At 45.6% G+C, this 14,522-nt stretch overlaps 1 protein-coding gene across 3 annotated transcripts; it reads left to right on the plus strand.

Annotated features, from left to right (window-relative positions):
- The first annotated feature begins 420 nt into the window (after positions 1–420).
- LOC134395897 (zinc finger protein 501-like) lies at positions 421–11,193 on the plus strand. 3 transcript variants are annotated; one of them, XM_063122123.1, is made up of 2 exons: positions 421–643; positions 9,357–11,193. In XM_063122123.1, the coding sequence occupies exon 2, from the start codon at positions 9,436–9,438 to the stop codon at positions 10,378–10,380; it is 945 nt and encodes a 314-aa protein (XP_062978193.1). In that variant the 5' UTR covers positions 421–643; positions 9,357–9,435; the 3' UTR covers positions 10,381–11,193. The 3 variants fall into 3 exon arrangements, with proteins under 3 accessions (XP_062978193.1, XP_062978194.1, XP_062978195.1); XM_063122124.1 differs by lacking the exon at positions 421–643 and adding an exon at positions 5,737–5,991; XM_063122125.1 differs by lacking the exon at positions 421–643 and adding an exon at positions 6,059–6,120.
- Positions 11,194–14,522: the final 3,329 nt, after the last annotated feature.

A 14,522-nucleotide genomic window follows, 5' to 3' on the forward strand; every position in this document is an offset into this window, starting at 1 on the left:
TCCCGGGTTTGTTCCTGTGCATCCAAATGCCATACAGGGGATCCCAGGAGCAGGCAGGGACAATCCCTCCATTTTCCTGGGATAACCCTTAGGTGTAGAAAGGGCCTAAAATGCAGTTCTCGGTCAAGAGAAACAAGCAAAGATACAATTTAGGTATACTTTCGATAGAACCACCGTTTTCTGTACTAAGGAGCTCTAGCGTTCCCATCCCCACCGTCTTCATTCCAGACGGTGGGGCTAAGGCAACACCATAACACCGCTCACCAGACGGGGTTAGTGCGAGTTCAAGAGAAGCGATTCCGCGCCGCGGCCACCGGGGGGGTCTCTGTGCATGTCAAACGGGAAGGAGCTGCCTTTTCCTGCGGCCGTCAGCTACTCCGCAGCCGTGGTTTGCAGGGCCTGGAGGTTGAGCTTCCTGGGTCATCCGCCCCTGCTTCTGTATGCGCGCTCCGTTGTGAGTTGGGATCCTGCGCTGAGCATCTCCGGCTGCTTCCCCACCAAGAGAAGGAAAGCGGGGAGAGGGAAGGCCTGATGTCCGGCTGGGCCCGACCAATGCGGGGACTAATTCCCGCTGGCGCCAGACCCGTGGAGCGAGCCCGGCCTTTGCAGCAGATCTTAGCACCTGAGCAAGAGGAGATCCCAGGTAAAGAGGGCAATTGGGATGGGAGGTGGAATGATTGTACAAAAGGCGGGGGGGGGGGCTCTTCCTGACACCCCTTATCCTTATGGGGAGGGGGTAAACACTTTCCACTCCCAAGCAGAGCAGCTGCTGGCTCTTTTATTGACCCACGTGGACTTCGGCTGATGCGTTATAAGCGGAAGAAGGGATGTGGCTGAGGAGATGCTTGGCCCGGTAGTCCTAATACAATAGGGATGAGCAGAAGGTAGATCTTGATCTACTGGAGGATCTCTGCGTGATTTGCAGTAGATCGGCAAGGATTTTTTGACTCCCAGTTATTTCACAACAGCAGCAACGTGATGACTCCCCTCCCTCCCTAAACTGTACTGTTGAAATGAAGAAAGCGTGGGGTAACCGGGGAGTGGGGTTTTGTGTGGAAGGACAGGGTGCTGCGATCAGTTCTGGCACTCAGAGCAAATTTCTGGGCTCAGAATGCTGTAATCATAAGTGTATGTCTTTTGCACCAGGCTCCAGTTGGCAGATCTCTGGGGCAGGGTGTTGCTAGTAAAAAATAAATAAAACAGATCCTTCAAGCCTGGAGTTTGCCCGCTCCTACAGGCCCCTCTAGCCACGGCTTTGGATTAGCACTGGGCTACCAATGAGGTCCTTGGCTCCTGCCGTATCATTTGCCATGGCAAAAACAATCAGGAACTTTGTTGTACCCTTCCTATGAAATGGTCCTGCATTGTATTTCTATTTTTTAAATGTAATTAAGTCCCTCCTCCAATTGTGTTTAACTACAGCTCCCATCATCTTCAGCCAATGAGGTCATGTTTTGGGGGATGGTGGGTGTTGCAGTCCAATGAACCTGGAAGGCAACAGGTTGGGGAAGGCTGCTTGCTTTAAAGTATGGGAGCTGCCCATAAGAATTTGTTTTGCAACCATCCTTCTAGTCCTGAACTGTATTTCCATGGCTGTTAATAAAATTAAGCCTGCAGTCCTACCCACAGGTACTAGAGAGTAAGTCCTATAAAACACAGAGGGACTTACCAATGTGTTTAGAATTGTGCTACACAGAAATTCACGGTGATGGGGCCACCAATGTCTATGTGCCACATTAGCCAAGGAAGTAAATGCCATATTCAGAGGCAGCATACTTGGAGGTATGCTTGCAGGGGCAGGGTGGGGGATGCAAGGGATTAGCTTGTTTTCCTTGTGGACTCCCTAGAAGCATCTGGCTGACCACTGTTGGAGACAGGAGACTAGAGCAAATGGATCTTTGTCAAGTTATGTCTTATGTTCAGTTATATCCAGATAGTGCTTAACACCGAACTGGAATCTGAAGGATTGTATCTAGCACTGAGTAAAATCCATGTGTCAGTGATTCATATGTTGCATTATTAGTGGGACAAGCAGGAGCAGGAGCATCTGCTGTTCTTGCAAAGAATGTATTGGTCCTAAAATAGCAGTTGTGGGTGGAAGAGGTTATATTAGGAGCAATCCTGCTATCTTACCTCCCCTGCCAGTGCTTAAGGTAGGAGTTAATCCTATTGATATCCCCAACTATCTTATCAAAGAACCAGATAGCCTCAGCATTTTATGGGTAAGCCATTACCCCCAGGTGACTGGAGAAACTTTGAAAATGTCTTTATTCCAAATCGTAATTTCTTTCCCCTTCCGAATCCCAGCATACTGTTTCGAGCTTTGTCAAGCTGAGAAAAGAAGGCTGCAGAAATGGTTTCTTGGTCTTTTTTTGTGATTTCCTTTGCGTCAAAAAAAATATTGTTTTTCAGATTTTTTTTATTTGTATTCTCAGGTGACAATATTTGGAAAGAAAACTTTAGATTTCTTCAGCTGTTTTGATTTTCATATCAAGTTGCTGAAAAACTAAAGAAAAAATGAGATTAAGTCATTACAAATGAACAATAAAGGTTTTTTTTAAAAAAATGCTTTGCCAAAATTGAGAAGGAACAACAATGGAAGAAGGGGATTCCCTTCTTCAAGTGTGTGTGTGTCTGTCTGTCTGTCTGTGAGAGAGAGATGTGAATACATACATGTAAGGATACATAGATGTGGGGTCATGGGGAGAAAAGTGAAGAATGTGGGAATGTGTATACTGTATATGTGAGGTGGGGTGAGGAGGGATTGGAAAGAAGAAGGAGATGTTGGATCATGGGAGATTGGAACAGGGCGGAGCATCTCGTCTGCCTAGTTTTGTACACATGCAAAAGTGTAAGGGAATGTATATGTGAGTATTTGTGTGGAGACCAAAAGGATGTGTGTGCAGAGGTGGCTCAGTGACCCCCTGCCTGTTCTCCCACCCACTTGTGGCAGAGAGAACCCCAGCAAACAAGTACATTTGCACATTTGCTCCAATGTGGAGCTGATGAATGCCACGCATGGTCTTCTGATGTCCTCCAATGGCCCCACCAATCTTAGTGGGCACCAGCTTCAAGGGGTGTGTGGGTGGGTGTGGGTATGAGGGAGTGAACTAGGAGAACAGGAGTGGGAAGATATTCCTCCCTCTCTTTTCCCACTCCATCACAATTTTATATATATAATATTTAAAAATTGTGATATATATATAGATATATATATATATAGATATATATATATGATGCTCTCACACTGGATTCCTTGTGGTCTCTCATTCAGAGGGCTAATTCAGTGCCAGCTCCAGGTTTCTGAGGCCCCATGGGCAAGGTCTCCTCCCTGTGACCCCTCCCTCAGCAAGTAGCTGCTGTTGCTCCTCCTCCTCTTTCTCATCATTGCTACCACTTGCTTGCTTGATTGGCAGGGACCCAGGGAGCAAGTAGGCCGGGGCGTCTGCTGCTCCTCCTCCTCCTCCTCCTCCTCCTCCTCCTCCTCCTCCCCACCACCACTGCGTGGGCCAGAGCCAGGGGCATGTGAACAAACAGGTTGCAATGAGGAAGAGGAGGAGCAAGTCTAGGGGGCTGTTGCCAGTGGGCCCCTACTGGGCTATGGGCCTACCCTTAGTGCTGGTCCTGGCCTACTCGGCAGCAGCAGACCCCATGTGCTTATTACTCCTTTGTAACTTTATCTCTGACCAGTTCATTGTTGTTCTTGTTCTAGGAAAACTGATTGAGTGGGCTGACATGTAACTAAAAACAACAAAGAGCTTTGCGGCACATCTGATTAATTAAGATTATCATCCACAGAAGCTTATATGCCATAAAAGTGGGCTGTTGTCCATGAAAGCTCATTTATTAATTACATTTCTATACCACCCAATCGCCAGAGTTCTTTGGCTATAAATAAATAACATAAATTTCTCTGCCATAATAAATGTAGCCTTTAAGGTGCAGCAAGACTCTAGTTTTGCCACCACAGACAAAGTACTGGGTTAGATGGACCCATGGTCCAACCTCAGTATAAGGCAGCCTTCCTATGTTCCTAATGTGGTGGCGTAGTGGGTAGAGTGTTGGACTGGGAGTTGGGAGATCTGGGTTTATTATTTATTTATTTATTTATTTATTTATTTATTTATTTATTTATTACATTTTTATACCACCCAATAGCTGAAGCTCTCTGGGCGGTTCACAAAAATTAAAATCATGAAGAGCATAAAAACAACCAACAATCTAAAAACACAAATACAAAATACAATATAAAAAGTACAACCAGGCTAAAACCACACAGCAAAAATTGATATAGGTTAAAATATGGAATTAAAACAGCAAAGTTTAGATTTAAGTTAATAGGTATTAAAATACTGAGAAAATAAAAAGGTCTTCAGCTGGCGATAGAAGGAATACAGTGTAGGCGCCAGCCAAACCTCTCCGGGGAGCTCGTTCCACAGAGGAGAAAGCCCTCCTCCTAGTAGCCAACTGCCTCACTTCCTTTGTCAGGGGCTCACAGAGAGGACCCCTGTGGATGATCTTATTTCTAGTCCCCACTTGGCCATGAAGCTCCCTGGGTGACTCTAGGTCTGTCCCTGACTCTCAGCCTCACCTACCTCAGGTTGTTCTGAGGATAAAGTATAGAATCATAGAATCAGAGAATAGTAGATTTGGAAGGGGCCTATAAGACCATCAAGTCAAACCCCCTGCTCAATGCCTCTTGAATGCCTGTAGTGTGGGAGAGCCCACAACCTCCCTAGGTAACTGGTTCCATTGTCGTACTGCTCTAACAGTCAGGAAGTTTTTCCTGATGTCCAGCCGGAATCTGGCTTCCTGTAACTTGAGCCCATTATTCCATGTCCTGCACTCTGGGAGGATCAAGAAGAGATCCTGGCCCTCCTCTGTGTGACAACCTTTTAAGTATTTGAAGAGTGCTTTCAAGTATTTGAGAGTCTCCCCTCAGTTATCTCTTCTCCAGGCTAAACATGCCCAGGATCATGGTTTCTTGGAGAAGAAAAGGTGGGATATAAATGTAATAATAAAATCAAAATCAGTGTATTCAAGAATGGGCCTTTGGCCATTGCTTAATCCTCTTCTCTCCCAGTTCTCACATTCAACTGAAATGGACTGCTAACCTTGAAACCTTCTGGTTAGAAATGAGGGTGGATATGAGACTCAAGATTTATATAAGGCAGACGGTGGATTGCATCAGTGTTAGCCCTACGTAGAGCAGACCCATTGAAATGAATGAACTTCAGTTAGAATAATACTTGACCCAAGCCCGAAAGTAATATGAGTGATGAGCAGCTCGACTTGTGTTTAAGGAATGCTAGGGTTCCACTCTGGAATGTCTGAAATAATAACGCGTTGAATGAGTTCCCCTGAGCGCCTGCAGAGCGCTTTCCCTAAACATCCCTGAGGAGCCACGCACAGCAGCCAGAACTCTCCCCGGGATCACGACTAAGCGTTCCCAACAGGGCGAACCCCATCGCGGGCACGTCTCACTTCAGACTCGGCGGCGCTGGATGCTTGGGCTGCGGCCGCCAGAGGGCCCTTGTGGCGATTGCTGCTCTCTTTGTCAGTTCGGGATTGGGGTTGAGCTTCCTAGGTCAGGGTCTGTGGCGGCGGCGGCTTCTTCCTCCATCGGAAAGCCGGAGAAGTCCGGGCGCAGCTTGGGCAGGAAGGGCGTGCAGCGCGCTGGTCCCCGCGGCTCTCCATCTGGCTGCGCCCCTGGAAGACGCGCAGCGGACCCTGGAGCGGCTGGTGACTCCGCGAGGGAGCGAGCAGGCCGGCAGGGTCTCTAAGGCACCTCCGATCCCCGAGGGAGGCCCCGCACGGGCTGCGAGCCGGAATCTCCTCTTCTTAAGCACCAATGAGAGACGGCCGGGTGGGCAGCAGCAGCAACCATGCGGTGAAAGGCGAGCGGGGTTGGGAAGAGGAGCGGGGAGACAAAGCGCCCCGATGGGTCAAGGCGTGATCACGGACTGGAATTCATTTCCACAGGATGCCAAAGTTAGAAAATTTAAAGGCGCATTTCTTTTTATTTATTTGAAATTATTTTTAGGCTGCTTGTCAGGGTAGAATTCTATGCATGTTGGCTCAGACATAAATCCTATTAAATTCAGTGGGATTTACTCCCAGGTAAATTAAGACTGCAACCTTACAGGATGATCCTCTGCTGCATGGCTATTCCGAAGTCTCGCTGAAGTCCCAAGTAAATGCGCTTAGAACTGCAGGCTTCAGGAGAAGAGGAGACGGGGGAGAATTTCAGGCTTCATTTCTCAGGCTGCTTCCAGATGAGACTTTTATTGTGCAATTGCACTGCCTCGTTCACGGAGTTTTACGGGATAGAGGTGGCAGGGTGGGTGTGTCCAGAACCGGTCATCTTCCACTTGTAACTTTCCCAGGTTTTCTTACCACTTCTGTTGTCGTTTTCTTACCCCAGGTAAGAAAGAAATTAAAAATGGAATAGCTGCATACTGCCTTGGCATTGTGAGTGCTAGGAGCCCTCCGTCTGGAAGCTCCTCATGTTTATTGGCCATGGGTTGGATCTAGGATCTGCCTTCTTCAAGAGGACAGGCTCTGTTCGCAGAAGACCCCTCTGCCTGATTTGGGGGGATCTCCCCACACACACACACACACACCAGAGCTCCTCCCATTCCGCAGGGTCTCCAGACTCTCTGTGTAGCATTTTCTGGGGGCTGGAGAGGCTACCGTGGGAAGGAGGTCTTGTCCATGTCTACCAGAGCAGTTGATCCAGCATAAATCTGGATCCAATCCCATGTTAGGAAACAAAACATCCATGTTCAGAAGCTGGGGGGTGGGGAAGTCCTTCCTTACCTTTTACTTCCCTTTCTCTCCGTAATGCATCCTGCCATTTACTTTATTATTATATATAAAATATAAAATAATATAATATACTTTAGATTTAAAGTGTTTTCTTGTTTTAATCTTTGTACAGAGCTTAGTAACTTTTGGTGCTTTGTAAATAATAATAAGCAGCAGGCAAGAGCGGTCCCTATTATTGCAGTTGTGTATTATTTCCTGTTTACACTACCTCTGCGAATGCATGGCTCTTTAAAAAGAAGGAGAGCGCAGGTCCCTATGCTGAACTAAACCTAGGCACAAGGCAGAGGGAGATGGAGATGAGGAAAACATGCAACCCCCTTAGGGCCTAGTCTCAGTATTCTAATTAAGCCTATGGTGCTATTCTTATGCAAAGCTTTTGAGCTTCTCAGGGGCATGTGGCTTGCCACTGAAGGCAATCACAGGACTAGAGTTAAAATACCTGTTAGGTTGAGCTATCTTTACACCTCTTCCTCCCAAGTTTGCTGTCATCTTGGGCCCCGCACCAACTTTGGAAAGACTTGCGTCAGGGAAATGACCTCTCTGCCTCCACCCCTATATTGTAGACGGCAGGCATTGGCTGAGGCTGATTGAGAGCAGCTTGCTTAAGGTAGGGTGACCATATGAAAAGGAGGACAGGGCTCCTGTATCTTTAACAGTTGTATTGAAAAGGAAATTTCAGCAGGTGTCATTTGTATATATGGGGAACCTGGTGAAATTCCCTCTTCATCACAACAGTTAAAGCTGCAGGTGCCCTGCCCTCTCTTAAATCTGGTCACTCTAGTATAGCTCCTGCACCTTTAACTGTTGTGATGAAGAGGGAATTTCACCAGGTTCTCCATATGTACAAATGACACCTGCTGAAATTCCCTTTTCTGCGCAACTGTTAAAGATACAGGAGCCCTGTCCTCCTTTTCATAGGGTCACCCTACGTAAGGCCAGCTAGTTTGTTTTTGGCAGTCTCATAGCCACTAAGCTACTCCACCCCCATCTCCACTCCAGTTCTTGATTAAACTAAGGCCGTTTTTACACCTGTCTTTTTTCCAGGGATTGTCCCGGGATCATCCCTGTGTATGCAAATGACACACAGGGGATCCCAGGAGCAGGCAGGGACTATCCCTCCATTTTCCTGGGATAATCCTTAGCTGTAGAAAGGGCCTAAGGCACACTCCAATGCATGGACAATGCTGGGAGTTGTAGGACTTTTTTCTTTCTAAACATGCATAGGTTTGTGCCCTTAGCCAGCGTAATTATCACCCTAGTTCTATATTCACAACTGCCAACAACTTAGTTCTATACTCATCACTAACACAGATCCAAATTGCCACTCAGCACTTAAGCGTACATGGAAAAGAGTAGAAGCCCTCTTTTTATTTGATCACAGTCATACTGAAGCATGCCACAAAAGCGATGTAGTGAGAGGGATTTCAATGTGTTAAAAGTAAGCTTTTAAAACAAAATTCTTTCAGATAGGATTTGGATTTCCACTAGCATGTTTTCAGGATACAATGCTGATTCTAGTACTCCCATAACAGAGGCACTGTCCTTAGAATGTTTTGTTGTTGTTGTCATTCTTGGACAACTTGATGTTCCCAGAGATGTATACAGCTGTGGAACAATTTCTGACACGTCAATTTCCATTTTTATCTCTGATCTCCAGAGAAAATTGTTATCACACTTGCTTTTTAAATAATACTGAGAATTTACAGTTGGTTTTGCATATTGCCTCCAGTGTCAGACGCAATATGTCTCTGAAAATCAGTTGCTAGAGAACACAAGCGGGAGAGTGTTGTTGCAATGCTGTCCTGTGGTTGCCTTCCTGAGGAACATCTAGTTGGCCACCATGGAACAGAATACTGGACTAGATCAGTTCTTTGGTCTGATCCAGAAGGACTTTTCTGATGTTCTTATAATATATATTTAAATAATATCCTGCTGTTTCTTCAGTTCACTCAAAAGTAGCTTACAACAAATCATTAAAACAATACATATCAAACCACAAACCAATAAACTAAAAGACAGACAACAGAAAAAACAGAATAATTGAATAAATAACCCCAGCAGGATAGAAACAGCAGTAATACATTTTAAAAAAAGGATTAACTCCTATTCATCTGGAATCCAAAGTTGTTGTGCATGTGACATCGTTGGAGTGAACTTGAATATGCATCTCTGGCTGCATTTACTTGGAAGTGACGTAGTCCCTCTTCTCATATATCCACCACAGGGGGAATTGTGTCTTCATGGTTCACTAGGGCATTCGGTTGAGTGATGCTAAGAAGAGGGGGTGATGATCAGGTGGAAAAAAACCCACCTGATTGACTCTGCCAACCTGGTTGCTTTATTCACACACAAGTGACAGCAACAAAGGATCACATCTCTCTCAGGTAACTGGCTTCCCATGCCACTGTGGGCACATGTAGAGGGCCTGAGGAAGCAGGGTTACATTCTTATTAGTTTTGGCCGTGGTGGATAGATATGTATAAAGTGGGTGCCACAGCATCTGATGTTTGAAAATTATGCTTCCTCAGATATAGCGGACAACACAGAAGAGGACGCCGTGCCATGGAAGACCGATGGCAGAGTCCCTCCCATTGAAAACCTGGGAAGATGCTAACCACCACTCCTGAGTGCAGCCAGTCCCGCGAAAGCAACTGCAAGGCGAAAGCCGGAGAAGAGGGGATGCCGCGGACCCGGCCAGCGAAAGCCGTTCAAGGCATCAGGAAGCGCAAAGACTTTGTGGTGTATCAGGGCACTCAGGCGGAAGAGAAACCAAACATCTGCATTGAGTGTGGGAAAACCTTCAGCCAGAACTCCAGCCTGGTCAACCACCGGAGGACGCACTCGGATGAAAAGCCATACAAATGCCCCGACTGCGGGAAGAGCTTTGGGGTCAGCTCCAGCCTGAACAGACATCAGAGAATCCACACGGGCGAGAAGCCCTATAAATGCAGTGAGTGTGGCAAAAGGTTCAATGACAAATCCAACCTCACCCAGCACCAGCGCATCCACACGGGCGAAAAGCCCTACAAGTGCATTGACTGTGGCAAATGCTTCAGCCGCAGCTCCCACAAGAAACACCACCTGCGGCACCCACTGGGGAAGAAGCTGAGCAAAGGGGGGCAGGCGGAGGGGGCTTGCGCAGCAGCCAGCACCAAGCCCAAGGCCAAACGGAACGTGGAGGTGCTGAACACGTGCACGGAGTGCTGGCAGAGCTTCAGCCAGAACGCCGACCTCATCAAGCACATGCGCATCCACACTGGGGAGAAGCCCTACCAGTGCAACGTCTGCGAAAAGAGCTTCAGTGTCAGCTCCAACCTCTTCAGGCACCAGAGGATCCACACGGGGGAGAAGCCGTACGTGTGCTCCGACTGTGGCAAGAGATTCACCGACAAGTCCACCTTGGTTCAGCACCAGAGAATCCACACCGGGGAGAAGCCCTACGCCTGCCGATTTTGTGGCAAGAGCTTTAGCCACAGCTCCCACCACAAGAGACATGAAAAGATCCACAAGGGGGAGTACCCTTTATTGTCTTACCCTGCCCCACTGAGCTAGCGGATCACTGGTTGCCAGAGAGATCAGAGGGGATCTGTTTTCAGGAGCCTACAACCCACTTTGAAAGCTAGCGGCAAGAGCTCAGGGCTGGGCTGGGAGGGTGCTGTGGTGACGCCATATGACTGCCAGCACACTCAACATCAGCTCATTGATTCTTGGATCAAGGGCATCTGCTCAAAATGGGACAGGCTGGGCTAATCCGCAAAGTTACATGGTAAATGTTTTCCTGGACTGTACCACTTGAGACTTCACGCGGGGAGGCAACACATATGTTCATGCTCCTCACATTAATCAAACTCCTTGCACTTTAAAAAGTAGCACGTTAGGCTGAAAGGTATCATTTTGAACATTTCTCCTTGATGTGCTAGTTTTCAGTATACAGGGAGTGGTGGGTTTCTTTTTAACCCCAAATGTAGGAGAGTATTAAACAATGTGATCCTCTGGCCTGCAGTTTGAAGTGGTCTTGTCCAAGAAGGACCCATTGGTATGATTTTGCTGAATACAGATCAGCCCTTGGTGTCTATACAGAGATTCTGTCCTTTTCCTGCAGAGGCTGTTCTGGTGGTTCCTTATTCTAACTGTTCAAAAAAACCAACCTCCTACTTCCACAGTGAACTCCTCTGTTGAACGCTATTTGCTGCTTTCTGCTAACCTCAAAAAGCTTCCTGCTATCAAACAAAAACCAACCAACCAAACAAAACCCTTCTTTTCAGAGTTACACAGAGACTGCGGTTGCTGCACCTTGTCAAGCATTTCCTCAATGAGCTAAAGAGTTTTGAGTAATGCTTGTTATTTCTAAACCTTGAAACTGTTGTGCAGGTGTTTCCTCCAGTTTTTTTCAAGCGGGGAGGGGGCACGCAAACTGGGCCCAGTGATACCACTAACCTAAGATGTGTGCCTGCCCTGTCTTCAGATGGAGACTGAAACCACCCTGAAAACTCACAAAATGAGCAGGCCTTGGAGAAGGTTGTTGGTTATATCAGGACGCTACTTACCCTTTCCATAAAACATCCTTCATAAATGTTTGTCATTCATAGAATGTCAAATATGAAACCGACCCCGTTGACCTCCACAAAATGTAGCAGAACAGTTTTCCTCTCGTTCTTCTGGAACGGAGGCCAAAAGAGCACCGTCTCTTCCACATAATATGCTCCGTTTCATCATCTCAAGCACTTGCCACATCTCAGTTATTTTCCTCTCCCTTTCTTTAAAACCATAGTTGGACAGGTTTGGTCATTTCCAATGGACACACTGGCAAGGCATCATAAACAGGAGCATCTTTGGCCTCTCTCTGTGCATATTTAATTTGCATGCAATTAACATAATCTGCATAGAAATAACAAAGCAGAGGATTGCCAGTTCATAGATTTGGGCTGTATTGTACTTCTTCCCTTGTGCTGTTCATGCAGTTTCTGATCTTGGACTGCCTGGGCTACCAGTTATTCGTTGAGATCTGTCTTTTACATTGTCATTGGGTGCACTGGTGGAAGAGAGGAGATAGTCAAAATGCATATTGCGTACATAGAATAACAGAATAGCAGAGTTGGAAGGGGCCTACAAGGCCATCGAGTCCAACCCCCTGCTTAATGGAGGAATCCACCCTAAAGCATCCCTGACTTTTCCCTATTTTAGCTTGACTGAAGCTGTAAGTATTCCAACGCTGAGGATTCTCTGTTCAGCGCTTGCAAGCAGAGCAAATCCGCTTCATCTTCAGCTGTGGTTCATGGTTCAGCAACTTCAAAGGACAAGCGGCCAGTAAGAAATGTTGCCTGTCTTCTTTAAACTTGAATAATCTTTTTGCTGTTGTTAAATTATTCGACTGCACTCCCTCCAGATCTACTTTGCTTCTTTGGGCTGCTCCTCTTGGCATGTTATGTACATGGGTTGGACAATCTGAGTACAAAATACACATGTTGCCATCAAGTACGAAGGCTGGTTGAGTGAGTGGTGTTTATGGCATGAGCAGAAGAACCACTAGGTGGCACTGTGCAGGGAGGCTTAACCGTTTTTGTGCTGGAAAACAGTCCAGTTCATCTTATCATAGAATCACAGCTCTTGGTTAACTCTTATGGAAGTATCCTTGTGTGCATTCCTCTGGCCTTGCCTGTAGCTACTTTAAAGTGGACTGCAATGAAAAAGTTATACATGTTCCCTATGTACTTGACACTTAGCCAGTATTTGTATTTTGTACTCAGGAATTCATAGTCATATATATGGAAAATCCCATGAAAAATTCCCATATGTGGCATGTTGTCTTCAGGAAATCACCTTTGATCTTTTGAGTTATCTTCAGTCTCTTGCATCCATATGAGCGACCAAGACACGGGTCAACTAGGGTCAAGGATCTGATTGGTTTTGGATCAGTTGCCCAAGAAACAAACACAAGTCCATTCTTCCCACTTAAGTTTTTTTTTTTTTAGCTGTACACTTTAGATCAATATGCTATTTGGCTGGACTGTGCTCCTGGACCCATTATAAATCATCATGCGCTATTCCCAGACCTGCCAAAACCTATTTGCTTCACCTCCGGGATTATTTGAACTTGCCCCCAAGCCTTACCCAGTGCCCAGATATTTTTTTAATTACAAGAGTTGACAAACCTAAGATCAGCACCTTGAGACAAAGAGCAATCCTAAGAGGTGTGATAGATCACCCATCATTCCCAAGGTACTCCTGGCTCATGCTGGCCAGGGTAGGAGAGTAGGGGATAGGAGAGTAGCTTTACCAAGTTTTTTTTTTAGGCCTGTAGATCTTTTCTTTTTAATCCTCCCTCCAATTGAAAGCAATGGGAATAGGAAATAAGCCACAGTGATCCAAACTGAGGAACCTCAGGGAACAGAGGGTCTATAGATCCTGCCCCCAAAACACCACATTTTGGGCATACCCCTCACAACAGATGTACTAGGTCAGACATGGTCCTCTCCCCCCCCCCCTTCCCATCAGACATCCTTGCCTACCCTACCCTAACTCCTGTTTGTGGGTTAGGATTGCTTTGCCTGTGATTTTAAAATTAAATAAAATTGGCAGTGATCCAGTAGCTGTGGAATGGCCTTGTGCAGTAACCAACAGTATTCGTGTAGGCTGTTTTTTCTATGAATATTTTTTAAAGGTTAAACTACAAACCATCATAAGTTTAGGGTTTTGTTTTGTTTTCCAGTTTGGCTCAGATATCCCAGAGACTGATGCAAGGCACTTAGTCTGCAATCCTATACATGTTTACTTGGTAGTAAGTCCCACTGAACCCAGTGACACTTCTGAGTATGACACATTTAGGATTGCGCTGTTACATTTCATCCAGAATCAAATGGATATTTAAAAATAAATTGGGAATGACACCTTGATCCTTGGAACACGCCCTCGTCATATTGCTTACTATTTGTTGAACCACATTCAACTTTTGCTCTGTACATATAGAAGAGTCATCGTCAGACCTCAGTACCAAAGTCCAGATTGCAACAAATGAGACATTAAGATGTTTCCAAAACTATTTTAGCTTCTTTCTTGTGCTTCCTGTTTTGCTTATCTATAAGCATTATACAACGAGGGATTTTTTTTAGCAAGCTCTTTATCCAGAAAAAGGTTTTCTTTCTTTCTTTCTTTCTTTCTTTCTTTCTTTCTTTCTTTTTCATTACTGTAGGAACCCAGCATAGCATATGTGTACTTCCCGATAGGCTGTGTGGTGCCCGGAAATTCCAACCTGCTGCTGTTACTTTTACGGAGTCATGAGGCATTTTACGGCACTCACCTTCATGACTTCTAAGCATTTCCCAGCTGAATGAAGTCTTCATCACAAAATAAAGTAAGATTTACTACTAGTCACTCTGGGTGGCCTTTTCTATCATTTATTTAGTTATTTTAATCATTTATATCCTGCTTTTTTAAAATAAAAACACACCAAGTTTGTAGTTACAAAACTACAAGAAAAATAAAATCAATCAGACAGTATAATGTGCACAAACACAGCAACATAAAAATCTAAGCAAATGGCATGAAACAAGAGAAAATATTTAAAAGCCTTCTGGAATCATACAGATTATTAGAGCCTGCCTATAAAATGAATGCTGAAAATATGTAAGAACATTGGAAGAGTCATGCTGGATCTGACCAAAGACCTATCTTGTCCAGCATTCTGCTCCCATGGG

This window comes from Elgaria multicarinata, chromosome 3 (assembly GCF_023053635.1).
Source record: "Elgaria multicarinata webbii isolate HBS135686 ecotype San Diego chromosome 3, rElgMul1.1.pri, whole genome shotgun sequence".
NCBI lineage: Eukaryota > Metazoa > Chordata > Lepidosauria > Squamata > Anguidae > Elgaria > Elgaria multicarinata.

Bases quoted from the DNA above. Each gene is read 5' to 3' on its own strand.
- LOC134395897 (XM_063122123.1), top strand. From the start codon at position 9,436: ATGCTAACCACCACTCCTGAGTGCAGCCAGTCCCGCGAAAGCAACTGC.